The following is a 17,636-nucleotide window of genomic DNA, read 5'->3' on the forward strand; positions in this document are numbered from 1 at the left end:
CTGCAGATGGAAAGGTGCAGGACACCCCATGTGCAACGTCGGCCACACGAGCACCACGGGAGGACAGGACGCCGGGACCTGTAGGGCGCACTGGAATGTAAGCCGGCCGACTCCCTGCGTTCAGGTGCGGGAAGGGGTGTGGAGCTGTATTGAAGTCAATGGCATCGCCCACAGTGCGATCGCCCGCACTCGGAACGCAGGCATGTTAGTGCCTTCATTCCGGTCCAGTGCGATCTGCAAAAATAGTGCTCGCAGCATTTTTGCGGATCGCACTGGACTGGAACACAGGCACTAATGCAGGCGATCGCACTGTGGGCGAGGGGCCTGCCTGCGAAGCCTGGCTGCGGTGCCATTGACCTCAATGCACTGCCACGCCCCCTCCCGCCCCTGAATGGAGGTGTTTTTTTCGTTGGTAGATCTCAATGAACTCGTCATTTGAAAAGTAGATCTCCAGACGAAAAATAGTGGGCGCCCCTGCTTTAAGTAATGTTAAAATCACTGCTCCTTTAAAAAACTGTGCTTTTTAAAAGTTATTTTTTCATTAATTCCTGTCCCCCAGGGCAGGACCCGGATCCCCTTTTATGGTCAATAACTTGTATATAAGCCCTCTTAAAGGGGACAATTGTTTTTGAAAGTTCTACCCCCATTGACTTGCATTGAGTTCGAATTCAAACTTTTTGGATGTTCTAAAGTTCAAATTCGAAACCGAACTGAGGCCTGTTTGGCCCATCACTGTTTTTAAATGACACCAAACATTGTCTCTATGCAATAAAACAGTTTACTTTAAGGAGTTGCAGGTTTACAGAGAACTAGCGGAAAAGGCTCGGTGCCACGGCTTACTTAAGCAGGTTGTGTTTGGGATATTTCATGGCCTTTGAAAAGAAAAAAGAAAAGCTTTCTTGTTGTGTCATTGTTCCCTGATATGGAGCAGTACGTGTCTGTCTGCACTTCTTAAGAGCCCGGCTTAAGCAGCGGATCACAGAGGACAGCTTCCTGAACATTCCATGCTATTGCTCGTGTATGGAAGTGCGATGGAGCACTGGGCTGAACTCCGCGGGGAAATCCCAGAGTTGCAGGTGAAGATTCTTTCACAAGCCTCGTCTCATCATCAGGACTAGCGTGCACTAACTTAAGCATGCAATACAACCACAAGGTGCAATGCTATGTCCTAAAATAATAATTCAATTGATTTCTTTTTTATTGTGTGGAATCATAACCATCTGTGTTTTTGTGTTTCTCTTTTGGTATTTTTACGGTAATCTTTTGTTGACAAAACATGATTTAATTATATGTGTTTTTATGTAAGCCAAAAGAAAAAAAAACATGCCTTAAATATACAAATATTTCCTTTAGCAGCAAACTATTTGTGCCTGTACTGATCTTCAAGCGGGGTTGTAGAGTGTACATATATAATGAGGAGCCACGGTTTTTATTTTAAACAGTCCGGCCACCTTACTAGTCCAAAAACTACCAATCCGCAGCTCTGCCTGAACAATCACCTGATGTGTGCACCCTAATACCCTCCACATAAGGAGAGACCATAGACTGAATTCACTATACCATGTGACCCAGGCCAAGGCATTGATCAAATGTTCAACTGTCAGAGGGAGTCCAGATTACCGTTATTTTAGCAAAAGGTATAACTTCCAGCTGCTTTGTATGCTTTTTCCTACCTCATGAATTTTGCTACAATTTTAAAATAACTGCATTTAAAGCAAAACTCTGGGCAAAATGGTTCTTAACCCTTGCAGTGGGGCTACCCCCCGCACTGCAAGGGTTAAGTGCTCATTTGTGTCTAGGTGCTAAAGAAAAAGTTATACTCACCCGATGCTTGGAGCCGACTTGCTCTTAGACAGGTCTCTGCAGCTTCTCTCCCCCTCTGCTGCAGCAGTCTAAGAATCCTTGAGTCATCATGTCCTGTACAGTATATGCCAAGGGACACACCGCTGCAGCAGGGAAGGAGACAGCCTTCATGGACCAGCCTGCTACGCAGTTCAGGTTAGTAAAACATTTTTACGCCTAAACACAAACAAGCAGTTAACCCTTGCAGTGCAGGTGGTAGCCCTACTGCAAGGGTTAAGACAATTTTTGCCTGGAGTTCTGCTTTAATTATTAATTGTTTTCTGATCAGTGTTGATAAAGTGTGTTACCATGTACCAACATTAATAGTCTTGCTGGGTGGACACATTAAGAGTAATAGAAGGGCCAAAATACTAAACTTTCCTGGAGAATATAAAGCATTAGTCTCCTTTCAGTGCTGCTGACATAAGCAATATCAGAGTTCAGATTAGCACATGCCTATCAGAGCAGATGTAACATACGCAAACAACTAGGCTATTATAGAAAAAGCACTGGGGGGAGCCTGAATCAGCATGTTCTCATGTCTTTGCTAACAGCCTTTCTTAAAAGGCCACATGTACAAAAATATAATAATTTGTACGAGCATTTATCTATAATTTGCAAATGACCAACTCTCCCAGGAATGGGATGTTGGAAATTGCAGGAGAATTATTGTACATATGGACACACCTGGAGTTTAACATTGGTATTGTCTTTTGGGTTTTATATCTTCATATGAAAAAATGTGATATATCTGTAAAGTCAGTCCAGTATAGGAAAGGTGGCAGTGTTGGATAGCTGTCATCAGCACCTACAATGGATAGATGTTGAATAGGAGAGGATATTGCCAAGAAGGATGTTAGAGACACAGCGATGGTTTGCCAAGTGATAAGGAATGTTTAGGGAAGGAGTAGATATAGAAAAGGAAGAGGGGGTAAAACACAATACATATACCCGGATATGCTGAAAGATGTAGTAGGAACTAAGGATAAGGAAACTGACTGTCTTTTCTTTGCTGAAATTTGGTAATGAGGAACGTAAAACTAAGGTGGTGGCTTAGGGTGCAACAAGCATTTGGTGACTCCTGCAAGTTAAAAAAATTTCTTTAGGCTTTACATTGTATATCAGCGTGTGTAAAAATGCAGGTTAGCGTGCGTCAACACATTTTTTGTGTATAGTTTACTTTTCTATTATTTTTTTTTAGAGACAAAAAAGGTGAAAATAGTAACAAAAAATCTTAAAGCAGCAGAAGTTTTTTAATTAAATAAAATACACTATAAATCAGGGATACAATAGAAATCATTCCTGTGAATTGTTACTTAAATATTTTGATGATTATTTTTTTGCCATAAGTAAATCAGTTATTTTTGCTAAAAATTAATTTGCTTACCATTAGTGGTAACTGACAGAAAGATATAAAAAGGGGGTGTGTATATATATAGTACATATCCATATATATATACACACATATATATATATATATATATACACACACACACATCATCTAGAGATGCCCGATCGCTTGTATTAGGTGCGGTTTTACCCTACATAGGCGGGCCTTCCTTCTCAGGAAGTTAGAGCTCATTCTACCAGATCTGTGGCTACACCCTGGGCAGCCTACGCCAAGGTTCTGTGTGTAAAGCGGCCAGCTGGGCATCTACAAACACCTTTATCAGGCACTATAAAGTAAGGTGGATGTCTCTGCTTCTTCTGCCAAGCCTTTTGGATCGTCTGTACTTTCTTCAACTTTTTCATATGAATAAATAGTCTCCCATTGTTCTCTTGTTTTGGATAGCTACATCCCATTGGTATGCTGACATGAGGTAGAGCCAGGAAAGTGACACACACGCACCCAGCCATCCACATGATATAAAAGAAAACGTACTTCACCAGACCAGGCCACCTTCTTCCATTGCTCCGTGTTCCAATTGTGATGGTCAATATACCCTGCGGCTACACAGCCCATATGCAACAAACTATGATGCATTGTGTGTTTAGACACCTCTCTATCAGAACCAGCATGAACTTTTTCAGCAATTTGAGCTACAGTAGCTCTTTCATATCATTAAACTACACAGGCCAACCTTCGCTCTCCATGTGCATCAATAAGCCTTAGCCGCCCATGACCTTCTCGCCGGTTTACCTTCCTTGGACCACTGTTTGTAGGTCCTGACCACTGCAGACCTGAAACATCTAACAAGAGCTGCAGTTTTGAAGTTGCTCTCATCTGGTCGTCTAGCTATTACAATTTGGCCCTTGTAAAAATCACTGAAATCCTTACGCTTGCCCATTTGTTCTGCTTCCAACACATCAACTTTGGGGACAAAATGTTCACTTGCTGCTTAATATATCCCCGCCACTTCCAGGTGCCATTGTAATGAGATAATCAATGTTATTCACTTCAGCTCTCAGTGATCATAATGTTATGGCTGGTCGTTGTATCAGAAAAACTTACGTACTTGCCAGGCAGGGGTAGATGGAATTAGAGGGACAGAGAGACAAGGTCTGAGCTTTTCTGTACATGGACTGCAAGAGGCTGACACCAAGTTCAATTCAGGTACTTACACTGACCGCATTAAAACAAAAATACATTTCTGATGTATTATGAATCCAGAGCTCCATTAATTTACATCTGCCTGGAGTTACACTTAAAATATGTTTCTATATGTATGACTATTTACATTACGCTCAGGATCCTATTCTCTGTTTTGAGTTATAATTATTGTTTTATAATAATAAGTTAACTTTTCACTTTTCTGCCTAACAATTGGGAAAATATTGAGAGCTATACTTGATTGGAAACAAATATGTTTACTGTTTGTTTTGTATGTCTTTGCTGACATTTTGGTAAAAATTCTCTTCTTGAGTCTCAGTACATTCATAAATTTCCTATTTGTTTCCTCAGAATAAAAAGTTGAAGAACGCTGCATTAGTATATCAACACCAAATAAACTGCAGCGCCATCACTTTTGCAATTCCCATAAAAAAGTTCTCTTTGACCTTCTCTTGATTGTTCTGCAACTTTACAATGACTACACCCAGCAGCAGAAAGAAAATAAATCATCCACAGATGAGTAAATACAATAAATCTAAAATATGTCAAAATGTATGTAAAAGCTGTGAGTAAGAAATTAGTAAGTAATAAATAGAAACACCACAATATACGGATCTCAAACAAAGACGTACATTAACAGCTTTATTGAGGAAGACGGCACAATCTAACCATTTTGCAGTTTACGGGAAAAGCTTCTTTTAAACAGCTAATATTTAAATAAAAAGACTTTACATTGGAAGTGCTGGTAAAAAGCATTGACTCAAATAACTTATAAAACAAAAAAAACGAAAAAAAAACAAACAGTATTTCTAGAGGTTAATTTTTTTTTTTTTAGTAAAAGGACACATTAGTAAGTCTCATTTTGTACCAAAATACAGTTTCCAAAGAATAAAAATAAAACATACTTTTTTATTTTGTTTTTTTTACAAGAAACTTGAAGATAAAACTTCAGCATCAATATAATCTCCTATTATAACATAAAGAGGGAGGTATTACCAGAGGGATCATTTTCACTAGTCAGGTGAACTTATGTGTGCTTGAAACATCCAGCCACGTACGGGTGATGTCCCTGTCTTTTATACTCACCTGCATGTGACCGGGCATTTGACGTAGGTTCACTTGACCACTAGTGATAAGTATTCCTTTAGTAAGTCAACCCTCAAGTGTTTCGAACATAATAATATTATTAGGCTATGACAATCTTAATAGGACAGCGCAAAAGACGCTGAACGGAAGGTCTTCTGTCATGGAATACAACATGAAGATTTTGATAGCTTGCTGAGGACGAGCTGTCAACATCTATCTGTTCTAACAAAAAGAATGCATAGAGATAAGCAAATGTTTAAAGAATCTGATTGGATTGCATATTGATTTAATCTAGCGTTCATGCAGATGGATTCAGTTACCTACATGTCGTTTATTAGTATTTTGGCCGGATAAACTCAGCATCAAACTTTTGGATATTTTTGGCTTAGTGAAACGATTACAGTCTTGACCAAATAAGGTTACATTTGTTGTGAGGTTTGGTAGGATCAAGGAAGGAGCTCCACGGGCATCTGTCTTCACAGACTATATTCAACTCCCAGAGTGCATTCTGCTTCCATGGACTGCTGTGTCAGTCACCAGGAACATGAAAAAGGGTCTCGTTGTCTTGAGACTAGTGTGGGGTCACAGGGGTTGCAGAGTGGATACTTCCCATTGGATGCTTCTCGGCTAAGTATTGTATTTTCAATTCTTTTTTTGTTTAATTGTTATAAATAAATTATTTTTTTTGTTTAAAAGCTCAATTGTTATAATAAGATGCCACGGGGTATAAAATGATCTTAAGACCATTACCTGTATGCAAGACAATTTGCCTAGATTGTGCGAATCTGTAACAAACAAATTGAAAAAATGTAAATCCTGAAAGGGATGAATGTGTCTTTAAAAATGGTGTGTCCCCCCACCACCCAATCAAGTGAGGACATAACTGAGGAGGTCTGGAGTGATTTAAAGGGGATCTAGATGAGATCCAAATTGAGGGGATCAATGTGGGACTCAGGTTGTGTCATGCCCAGATGTCAAAGTAGGCCATATATGTGAAAAGTGGTTTAAAGAAAAGGGTTGCTTGTTGCCCATGGCACCCAGTTGCATTTTTTTTTTTTCAGTTTAAACCTTGTAATTGGCTGTTTTTAGAATACAAGGAAGAGTCGTTGCCTTTGAAAAATGTTTCACATTTAAGACCCAGTGATGGCAGAAACTTAAATAACTTGTCATTGAATGATAAATGATCATCTCGGTGTTATACAAAGCGAGCTAAAGGGTTCTCTTATCAAGATACCTTACGTACAGGTAATATCGTGTTGTTTTTCCTTGGTAGGTGCTAATCATCATTTTCCTAAGGCTCCATTCACACCTAGGCGTTTTGTCACTCAAATTTTCCCATTGAAGTCTATGGGACCAAAAAGCGCTGTATTCTGCCAATGCTCATGCACTTTTCCTAGCAACAGGCATTTTTTTGCTTCAGGCCCTTGGGCGTGAACAGGGGCCATAGAAATGAATGGGATTTTGTGTCTTTAGCGTTTTGTCACGCTCACCTTTAAGCGTCATAACGCCTAGGTGGACTTAAGGGAAAGGCTATGATGGTTCATATTAGAATGGTTTGTAATGGAATTATCAGACAGGAGGGCTGTTGTACCTCCCTCCTATTATGTTATCTAAAATATATTGAGGCCGATTAATAATCATTAAAGAGTCGTTGCCTATAGTGACCAATCAAAATTCTTGTTTAATTCTTCCATAAACAGATAAACCTGGTCATTTTCTATCTTTTTCTTGAAACAGCCCAACTGTGCTCTTATAAATACCTCAAATATTTCCCCAGAAACATAGAATATAAAAGGTAATATTAGTGGCTCTTACTGGGAATTTTTCAGACTTAGTGGTTGTTTCTCTACTGCAGTAAAGAAATACTCTATACCCCCAACTTTTGAATGTACTGTTCATTTTTCAGACATTTCTTTTTAAAGCTTATCAACAATCTGTTTGACCTGCTAAAGGATTTGTGCTGTCCAAGCAGTCCTGAAATGTATACAGCTCTGCCGGATAGCAAACTCAGCCCGGTGACATGACTTTGCACTACTGCAGTTAAGAAACACAGCTAGGTCATCTCCATGCCTCCAACCTTTGACTGGATAATAAAGAGTCAGCAGAAGACTGATGGGTTGTTTCTCTGATCTCTCCTCCTGTCTGGTTCTCATCAGAATATGTTTGTGCAAAACTCATGATTGGCCCAAGTGCAGCCTGAGCTCCTCTATTCAGGGGATAACAAGAGGCTTGTACCAAATCATGAATATGTGTTAGGACAGTTTTGTAATTTGAAGAACTATTCCTGAATACAACATTGGCGCCTATACTGCTTACTTGCCAAGGTTTACCAGCGGCGGGATTTCCAATTCAGTTCTTTACTCACTCTCCCTTAAAATAGACTGTGACAGGCCAAATATGATACTTGAACATGTGATTTTACATGATGGGTAAGAGACACTCTAGAAAGTGTTCTCTGGCTTTCCTGTACTGTATATACTGAACAACTATCATGTTAGCTTAATGCTATTGGCTGTGTGTAACCCCCTTCTCTACAGCAGGTGTGGGCAAACTCCAGCTGTTGTGGAACTACAAATCGCATTAGGCATTTCAATACTCTGACAGCCACAAGCATGACGGGATTTGTAGTCTCACCACAGCTGGAGGGCCGGAGTTTGCATACCCCTGCTCTACAGAATGCATTGTCCTGCTGCAGCCTCCCTCATCTCTCTGCATAACCGTGTTACATCACGCCACCGCCCGTGTCATGGATAACAGAGAATAGGCCTGTTCATGTATGACATTGTTCTAAATAAAGAAGCAGCAATTAATTACTGGATCTAGGTGTCATAACATTCTGAATAAGATGTTTCTGTTTATGCAATCCCATAGTTGTATCGCCCAAATGTATTCACTTTACATCTCCCCAAATACTGCATAATGAAAAGCAGTAATCAACAGCAACCTATAAGAAAACACCTCCTATAGATTCCTGCAATACAGGACTATTCAAATGATTGTGGAGTGACCTGAAATGTGATTGGATGGTAGGAGTTACCACGCTTTATTTTGGTTTTCGCATGACTTGACACAACAGCTCGGTAGAAGACACTTTTGTTATTTCTCATATATTCGGAAAATACCAGTACACTTCTAGCACAGACTGATTTCTGTGGAAGTCCTAATAATATTTATGAAAATATATGTAAATGTCCCGTCCTGTGATTCCTGCCATACAGGATAACCAGGATCTAAACCTGAACTGCAGTCAGCCTAGAAGTCCCTGTACTCTCCTCTATATGTTACCATGTATATATGTATATGTTACCATGTAATACAGAGTGCTGTGCATTGCAGTACCAATGTGCCATTAAAAAAAAATGCTGGCGGTCGTCCAGTTTCTGTTATCATACACCGACATCCCATACTACTGTGTTTCCTCGAAAACAAGACCTACCCCGAAAATAAGACCTAGTACTATTTTGGGGAATTGCTAACATATAAGACCTAGTTGTGACCATTCCCAGGGCCGGTGGTGGCACTAGGGGGAACTTGAAGAGCCACGGGAGAGGCGGGAGAGAATCAGCGGTGCCAACGAAGCCAGCGCTAGAGGAAGCGAGGCGGCAGCGGAGGGAGCAGAGCCGCATAAGCCGATGCCTCCTCTATAGCGCCGGCTCCTGTCACAGGCGGAGTGATACTAAATGCACTCCGCCTGTGAGGAATCGATAGTGAAAGTGCGCTTCGCTCATTCTGGCCAGCGATTGGTTACCAAATTGTTCTTGGCAAGGTACAGCACCCCTGATTGCCCTGATCACCATATTTTTGTACATGAATACATGTAGACAGTTGTACATGAATAAGTGTGGATTGTTATACATTAAAAAAAAAGATCTACCCCGAAAATAAGACCCGGTGTGTTTTTTTGAGCCAAAAAAATATAACACAGTGTCTTATTTTTGGGGAAACATGGTAAAGCAATGGGCTGTCTCAGTGATTATTTAGTGAACACATACTTGATGGAAATATTTTTCATTTCTGCCTGGATTTCAGTTTAAATCTGAACTCTGACCTCAGCATCAGTTTTGTTGTACCAGAACCTCTCCTGGACTATAATTGCTTACTCTGATTTCACTGCATACTGGGAGCTTCTCACAATGTTCATTAAAAGCTGTGACAGAGCCCAACTCATTTGTGACTGCAGGACGTCCAGCATCATCTAATAATTTCCTTCCCAGGCAAGAGTGTCCCTGACCTGACCCTTTCATTCATTGGATCTCAGTTCTTTTATCCACTGAGGCTCAGCATCACATATGGGTTTTATCTAGTGCAGTCTGCATGCAGATGCAGCCTGTCTAGTAATGCCCACTCCTTCAGAATGACATCAAGGCATTTTCATATTAGCATAACTCCTCCCAGAAGCCAGCCCACTGTTTACATTAAAGCTGAGGGCTCTTGAGAGGAGTAGGAGGCAGGGTGCTGTAATGTTTTCACCATCAATGAACTGCCTGCATTGTAAGAGACCCTGTGATGACAGTATGTCATGTAAACAAAAAGGTTTTAAAAATATATAATTAGCATGTTGATCATGGGGGGAGGAACCAGGGAAGGCAATATACTGTATATGCCGAATAAACTTCAGCTTTAGGTATTTTAAACCGTACCTGAGACAGTGAAAGATTTTTAAGTAAATGTTATTATACTGAAGGCATTACATTTTGTATTTTTCTAGCCCTTTATTTAAAAAAAATATATTTTCCAAGCCTGAACAGTTACACCAATGCAAAGTGGTTTCTAAGGCTTTCATTTTTAACAGGCAAAATCTCTGTAGAAACACACAGGGTGCTCTCATGGTCTTTCAGTAACATATTTAGTTGCATTTCCTACTGGATTTCCCATTGATTTTGAAAAATGAACTAAGTGGTATTCCCCATTTAAAAACACTGTAAGACTGCATAAATAATTGTAAAGAACTATTATTATTATTATTGCTATTTTTTTATTATTATTATTATTATCCCTACTAGAAAATTGATTTTTTTTAAATAAAAAAAGAAACAGATTGTGTTCTGAGAAATATTATAATTGTAATTTTTTTATTGCTCTTCATCTTTTTTTGACGTTTGTAAATTGTACTACAGATTCGAGTTAAGGAAACCGAGCTCTAACATTCTTTTAAAACATGCCAAAACGATGCACAGCAAGCTTTAAAGAAGAATTCTGGGCAAAAGTCCCATTGTAAGGGTTAAAGGAGAACTATGGGGTGAGTGAATTATAGCCCACTACATGCTGAGTTTTGGGGCTTGGGAGAACACAGTATATGTCCTCCCGTGACTCTGAGGAGAACTATGGAAAAAAAACGTTGCCCCATAGTTCTCCTTTCACGGCTTGTTTTTGTCAAGGTGCTAAACAAAAAGTTATACTCGCCTGATCATTCCAGTGAGCTTGTTCATAGACAGGTCCCTAGAGCCTCTCTACCCCTCCTCTGGAGCGGTCCAAGAATCCTTGTGTCATCAAGTGTATAAGATGTAAGGACACTGAGGAACTTTCCATCTGTGCACCAAAGGATAAGACAGGCTTCAGAGGCCAGAGAAGCAGGGAGTTGGCTCAGCAGTTCGGGTGAGTATAACTTTTTGTTTTAGCACCTAGACAAAAAGAGCAGTTAATCCGTGCAGTGTTGGGTAGCCCCACTGCAAGGGTTAATAAAAATGTTAAAGTTCTTCTTTAAACCCTCTTTAGCATGGAAGTCTTTTCTAGTGGATGGGATAACTATTTGCAAATTTCATATTAAACTTTTTTTTTAGCTGTAGGAAATATACAAGTACTCTGTAGCAAGATAAATGCTATGCAATAACTGGGAGAAATACATAAGTATATGTTTTATTTAATTTTTCACTTTAACTTTTTTCTCCCTGTATATCATTTGTGTTTGTTTTTTAATAGCCTAGAATCCATGACTTTATCTTGATACAGAGGAGCCCTCGGATGTTCTACTGAGATTGAAAATTACAGGTAAATCTTCAATATACGTACTCAGAAAGTGTCAATTGCATTTTTAAGCAGGCGTTATATATTGTAATAATAAATACCTGTAACATTGCATCTCTACACTTGAGACAATTTGTTTATACAATCTAAAAGAGGTACATACTGTACTATAATAAAAAGCGGTATATATGATTTTGTTATAATTCATGCCACAAGAGAATGTGATCAACCATCTACAAACAGAGATAGCTGCTACAACGGTGACCAATTGCTTGCGCACGGGCATATTAGAAGCCATGTCACATGGACTTTCTGCAAAAACATCCACTAATCGTAATGCCTGATGTCACTGTGATACCACTTGTGGCAACTGTGGCTGATAAGGGTGATGACGGAAAAAGCAACACCACCAGATCCATTGTAATCGATGTATGCCATGTCCCATATCTCAAGAGCTCTTAACTTGGAGCCATCAGCCAACATGCCGCTTAATTAATATGGCCCAGCCGGTCCCATCTTTTAGGGGCCTTATGAGCCCAAGCTATTAACCAGAGGGTGGAAAAACTGAAAAGTAATTAAAAATCCAGCAGACACATTTAAGGAGCCAAATAACAGATGTTTAAAAAAAGAAATACTAAAAAATATAAAAAGTTAGGTGCCAGTTGTCATCTTTGTCGGCATATTTTAGTAGGCTCCCAGTCAGGGTTGTCAGGAGGATTTCTAAACCTTAGCAATAATTGTTACAGGTTGTTTTAACTTCAAAAAGGGAAAATATGTATTTATCCTTATTTGGGCAATTTAAATGTTGTCCTTTTAAGACTTTGACAAACATTCTTTACAGCATTTTGCCTTTACAGGAGTTTGTCAGAGGAAAGCTACAATCAGAATGGACAGGCTGCATGCAATCTGATCCTGGAGGAGTTAACTACTTCCAGTTGCAGCCTCCACCTGATCTCTTCTGTGATTGTTACAATTCATTACTGATATTGGCAGGAAAAAAAAGGTATGAGACCAGGACATTAAAAAATGGGAACATATGAGTGAAATCTCTGGTTAAATGTAAAACCTCAGCAATCTACAGGCTCCTTTGTGCTGCCCATGAGGACAAAAATATTGCCCAGCCCATGAGGACAAAAGTATTTTTTTCTTTTTTCCTTAGTGGTCGTTACTAATGTGTTTCTGTATTTTTTTTTCTATTTTAAGGCAATAACGTGAATTGTCTCTTTTCTTATTTAGAACTGTATAAGACTAACACGATTTTGACACAAAGAAGAGCTCCAGGCCTCAGTTGAGTCTACATTGATTAACGGAAACCACCAGCTTTCTTTAAATGGTACTATTACCTGTAATCTTTCTCTATATTTACCATGGAAAATTGCACTACAGCTGATAAATCAGGGTGGCACAAGTAGTGCATAGACTAGCAGCTGATAATAGAATGGGCAGCGCATAATGATGGCCATAAACCCCTCTCTACAGTTTATACTATCTGCAGCTCTCATGTTTCATGCACTGGGAGCGACTGAGGCAGGTATGTAGGCAGCACACAGAGTTTAGGAATGTTTTGGGTGGCAGGGTGGGGGCTTGTCAAGGAAAAAACTGAAGGCTTGGATCACTGTGTCCTAGTCTTCTGGATAAAGCAGCCATATAGAACAAGGAGTAAAAATACAATCAAAAGAGTACTGTAAAAAAAAAATATATAAACTTTGTGTGCCATTAAGAGTTTTTTGTTTTTTGATTGGAGTTCTATAACACCTTGACTGACCAATAAAAAGCGTTCTCCTAATTTTCACATAAACGTCTTCTTAGGATGTTAAAGCAGAAAGAACGATTTGTCTAGGATAATGGAAAAAAAAACAGATGCACAAATGCAGACACTCAGCTTAAACACTGAAGACACATATTAAACATTCTATTAAATAAATAACTTACAAAGGAACACAAAGGTAGTGGGGTGGGGGTTGGGACGCAGTACATAGAATACATGGGAATACCACATTATTCGTTTTGTTAGAACAGTTTGCACGTGTTTACACATCTTAATCCCATACATTCTTGTGGATGTCTCTTCAAAAAAATATCTATCATTGTTGTCAATTTGACCCAAGTACTTTCAGCAAATGCTTTGCGTGTCTGTCTGCTCGCTGGATTGCTGGGTCTGAATAAGCAAAGCAGATCTTTGATTTAAGTTTGTATTCCATAAATAACTTTCCCAGAAGATCATCTGCGTGATTGTCTCACGTCCTTTAAACAGCATTGTACACACAACAAATAACATTCTTCAAACGGGCGCTAGCTTTTATTTTATCCGATCTGGCCGGTCCCAGGAACCCAGCACTAGCAAAAACGGCCTTTGGAAGCCTTAGCACGCTTGTGAACTCCTCAACAGGTTTTCATCTTCTTGTCGAGGTGTTGAAGCCCTTTAGAATGTTCTCCATAAGTCTTTAGTCCATTTTTAGCAAATCCTTCATGTGAAGCTATAGAGGAATAGGAAGAAAGTGAGCATTAGTGCTTTTCCTTCTCGTTTTTGGTCCTCTTTTTGTGGTTCCTTTGCCGTTTAGTGCCACAAACATTTGTCTCTCATTGTTCTTCCAGGTGAGAGATGCATAGGTATTATAACCATTCTCCTCTATCCTCTCTTTTAGTTTACAGTCAATATTAAATTCCTTCTGTAAATATAAAAGAAATAGAGCATAATGAAAAAAACAGATATGTATGCAGTGGAATTACAAGTATTTTTCGTTACAAACACAAACCATCTTTTTTTTGTATTGTGGCAGCAGGCAGATAAAAATGTCTGGGGTTAAGTGTAATACTGAAGTTTTTCCTCTAGAGGGAAGTGCTGAGAGGGCTGGAGGCTTAGAGGTAATAAGCCCATCTAAAGCTAGCTAGCTTGTTAGGGCCTTTACAAGAACTCCCAGCCTCCTAAGGAAACAGCTCCACCCTGGAACCAGTGTCTGTGTCTGGCCGACTAGGGAGCGGATCACGTGTGTGGTGAAAAGCAGCTTGTGTGGCAAAAGACTAGCCTGTGTTGCAAGGGGACAAGAAACAGTCTGTGTGGCAAGCGTGTTGGATACAACCTGTGTGGGAAAGGCTTTTGTTAATGAGACCACCTGAAGTCAGTAAGACTTTGAAAATGTAATTTTGCTGAAGGAAAAAGCTGAAATTTGTGTTTGAAAACCCCTGCGAGGGAAAACCTGTGTGGACGTTTTTGAGTCACTAAAAGTGGGCATAGAAGCCCTTAAAAAGCGAGTGGAACTGTCCTTAATGTGCTACCATTTGAAGCCAATTATCACAGTATGGAAATATAATAATATAATATAATAATACCACAATATAACAAAGAACCCAGAATGATATATGCTGCATTAGCTTTGTGATAATAATAAAAAAAAGTGTATGTAAAACCGTAACTTTTTATTTTTTAGTATAGAAAAAATGAGGGGTTAGAACCCATCCATGCTCTAGAAGCAACATTTCCAAAGTGCACAAAATGCAAACTGCAGTGATGGGGGACTTGACATTTAAACACAATGGGGAGGACAAGCGGGCTGAAGTTTTATTGTGTAAAGAAAAGCACCCTTGGTATTTTTCTAGATGTACTTACTCTTTGCTCTTTGTCCTTCTCAGATAAGTGTGTAAAGGGGAGGATTGGAATGTGGTTCTGACCCACACAAATTTGCCCCCCGATTACAGAGTCTGTTAGAGGTTATTGAACTAAATGGCTCAGTTCACAAATTTACCTGTTGATGCGTGAGGTTTTAAAGGACATTTGGTATCTAGAAATGTATTACTATCGATTCACTTGCAGCCCTTTGTGCTAAGCATTCTGAATTAATGTACAATGCTGCCTCCCAATAATGCAGAACTGGCTGCTGTTTGTACAGCATCTGTGTGAACATTGCCTTAAAGAAAATGGGGGCTAGGAGTATCAACAAGGATACCAGAATATTTTAGACACTAGAGGTTGGTTGACTGTGCAGACTAGATCCAGCTGCTCTCAGCCACCTCCATCTGCAAGTGGGGCCCTAAACAAAAACATTTTGCTTGCTTGAATGTTTCTGGTTGTGCAGATAGAGAGGATTGGGAGAGGTACACTGTATATACCGCTGGTTCCACTTTATTCTGAGGGAACAACAAGGTTTTTTTTAACATATTCAGTCTCTTCTCCTTCCAAGAAGTGTTGGCCATCAGGGTCAGGGGGATTTAGAAGATTGCCACCCAATCTAGTACCTTAGCAAAAATATGTGTAGTATATATGTGTATTGATGAGAGGTTTATCTTATGCTGGTGCAGCAAGCACCTCTAAAGTGATCATAAATCATCATCACATGTTCTTACATCATCGAATAAGAATCTGGAGCTCCAAACAAAACTGTTTTAGGTAAAGGTTAGGACGACAACTGTTAGGTTTTTATGTATGCTGTATGCTGTACGTGTTCCAAATGCGGTGATTTCACCTAATTTCCTTTCTTTGAGACAGTGAGGGGAAATCCTCTTAACAGCTTTCCCCGGACAGATCCCCCTATTGAACTATTTCCCTTCACTCCTGTCCCAGAGACAACCGCCAGAAGTCCAATTTCACTTTACTTTCTCTCCTGGAAAGACAGATGTTCTACCCCTTTATTAACCCTTCCAAAACTAAAAGACATGCACATTTAGCTGGAATTAGCATATAAATAAATGATAGTTACTTACAGAGCCATAGACTTTGCCTCTTCTGTTCATGGCTAAATAATAATTGCTGTTAATGGATTTCACTGCCACAACCCCTACATCCACAGATGTTATCTCCAATATACCTGAAATGAGAGAAAGAATTAAACATGTTATCTACCTGTCCATCAATGATAAATGCAAAATATGCTCTTGAAAAACTCATTGGTAAGGCCTCAAACATGTGCTTTGCTAATGTAGTGAAAGCCACGGGTTTGCTTTAGTGCCCTCACTTATTCAGTATAATTTACTTTACTTTCATACCCTGCTGCTACATTCAGCCTGCAGAAGTAAAGAAAATACCCACTACTTCTAAGTATGGAGCGGCACTTAATGCATTCCGATTGCTCTCATGGAGTAGAGCTGATGCTTGGGGATTAGCACAGGCGGGGAGGGCAGGGAAAGAGCTGTGTTTGCTCCAACCACAAAGACTTACACAGGGGTTCCATTTCTTCATCCGATTGACAAGGGCGTGAAGGAAAGTTGAGAATGTCCTGCTGGGAAGGAGGGCTTTAAAGCAAACCTGTTGCTTTGCCCTGCCTGAGCAAAGGTTGATTTAAAGCATACCTAGATATATGGTGCACAACTCACACTAACTGAATCTGTGGAAGTGACATTGCAACTATGTTCCTCTGCTGCTAAACCCATCATTCTATCACAAAAAAATTACAATTGTGCAAATAAAATTCTGCTGCTTCCACATGCCACTTTGTTTTTTCCTTATCTGATTTCAACATAGGTGATGACTATAGCAAAAACATTGATTGTCCGCCTGGGAGCCTCAGCTTACGGTGGCCTGAAAAACTGCTAAAAAAATCCACTTCCCCTTCCCCATAGTCCCCCTGCTAGTTCCTACTCCCATGAACAGTATCCTGAAGAATGTACGCTCCTTCACAGACAGTCACTACCATACGACAGAATTCCATTGCCTTGGATGTAGAGGTGCGGTTGTTCACTTCCGCCGCACACGCACTGAATTATTTTAACCCTTTTCAAGATGTTACTATTTCAAAGCTAACACTTTTTAAACAACCTCTGGGCAATAAGAGTTTGTTGGGACAGAAGACCCGGGTTAGTCATCTATAGGATCATGTGAAAGTGGGGCAGTAAACAGGAAGAGGAAGTATTGTAAGTGCAAACAGGGCCACTGCTCCACCACTGCGAAGTAATAAAGACATATGCGTTTAATAGCTGCAGGCGCATTGAACATGTTTTGCTGGTGTCAATAACCAAGAGATTACAGGGAAAAAAAACAGAGTTAACTAGTTACTTCTGCCAACAAAACGTGCTGAATGCTTAACATACTTCAGCGGCACACTCTTTCACACTGTGGTGTTCTGCCAAATACGCCAAACAAGTAACATGATAAACAGATGAAGTGCCGGCATATGTAAAACAGCTGGGCTTCCACAGCACTTATTTTATGGGTAACAAAACTGTAACAGGTAACATCCAGCCATAGTAGCGTTCTTGCACT

General features: G+C 39.8%; 1 protein-coding gene across 1 annotated transcript in view; it reads right to left on the bottom strand.

Annotated features, from left to right (window-relative positions):
* Window positions 1-13,297: 13,297 nt before the first annotated feature.
* The window catches only part of FGF10 (fibroblast growth factor 10), a 108,460-nt gene continuing 104,121 nt past the window's right edge, over window positions 13,298-17,636 (bottom strand). The window contains exons 2-3 of the mRNA XM_018568062.1: window positions 16,142-16,245; window positions 13,298-14,112 (exon numbers count right to left, since the gene is read on the bottom strand). Coding sequence (XP_018423564.1) covers window positions 13,921-14,112; window positions 16,142-16,245 — 296 coding nt within the window. The 3' untranslated portion in view covers window positions 13,298-13,920. The remainder of the gene's footprint in view (window positions 14,113-16,141; window positions 16,246-17,636) is intronic.

Source organism: Nanorana parkeri, unplaced genomic scaffold (genome assembly GCF_000935625.1).
Source record: "Nanorana parkeri isolate BGI_ZX_2015 unplaced genomic scaffold, ASM93562v1 scaffold1133, whole genome shotgun sequence".
Classification (NCBI taxonomy): Eukaryota; Metazoa; Chordata; class Amphibia; order Anura; family Dicroglossidae; genus Nanorana; species Nanorana parkeri.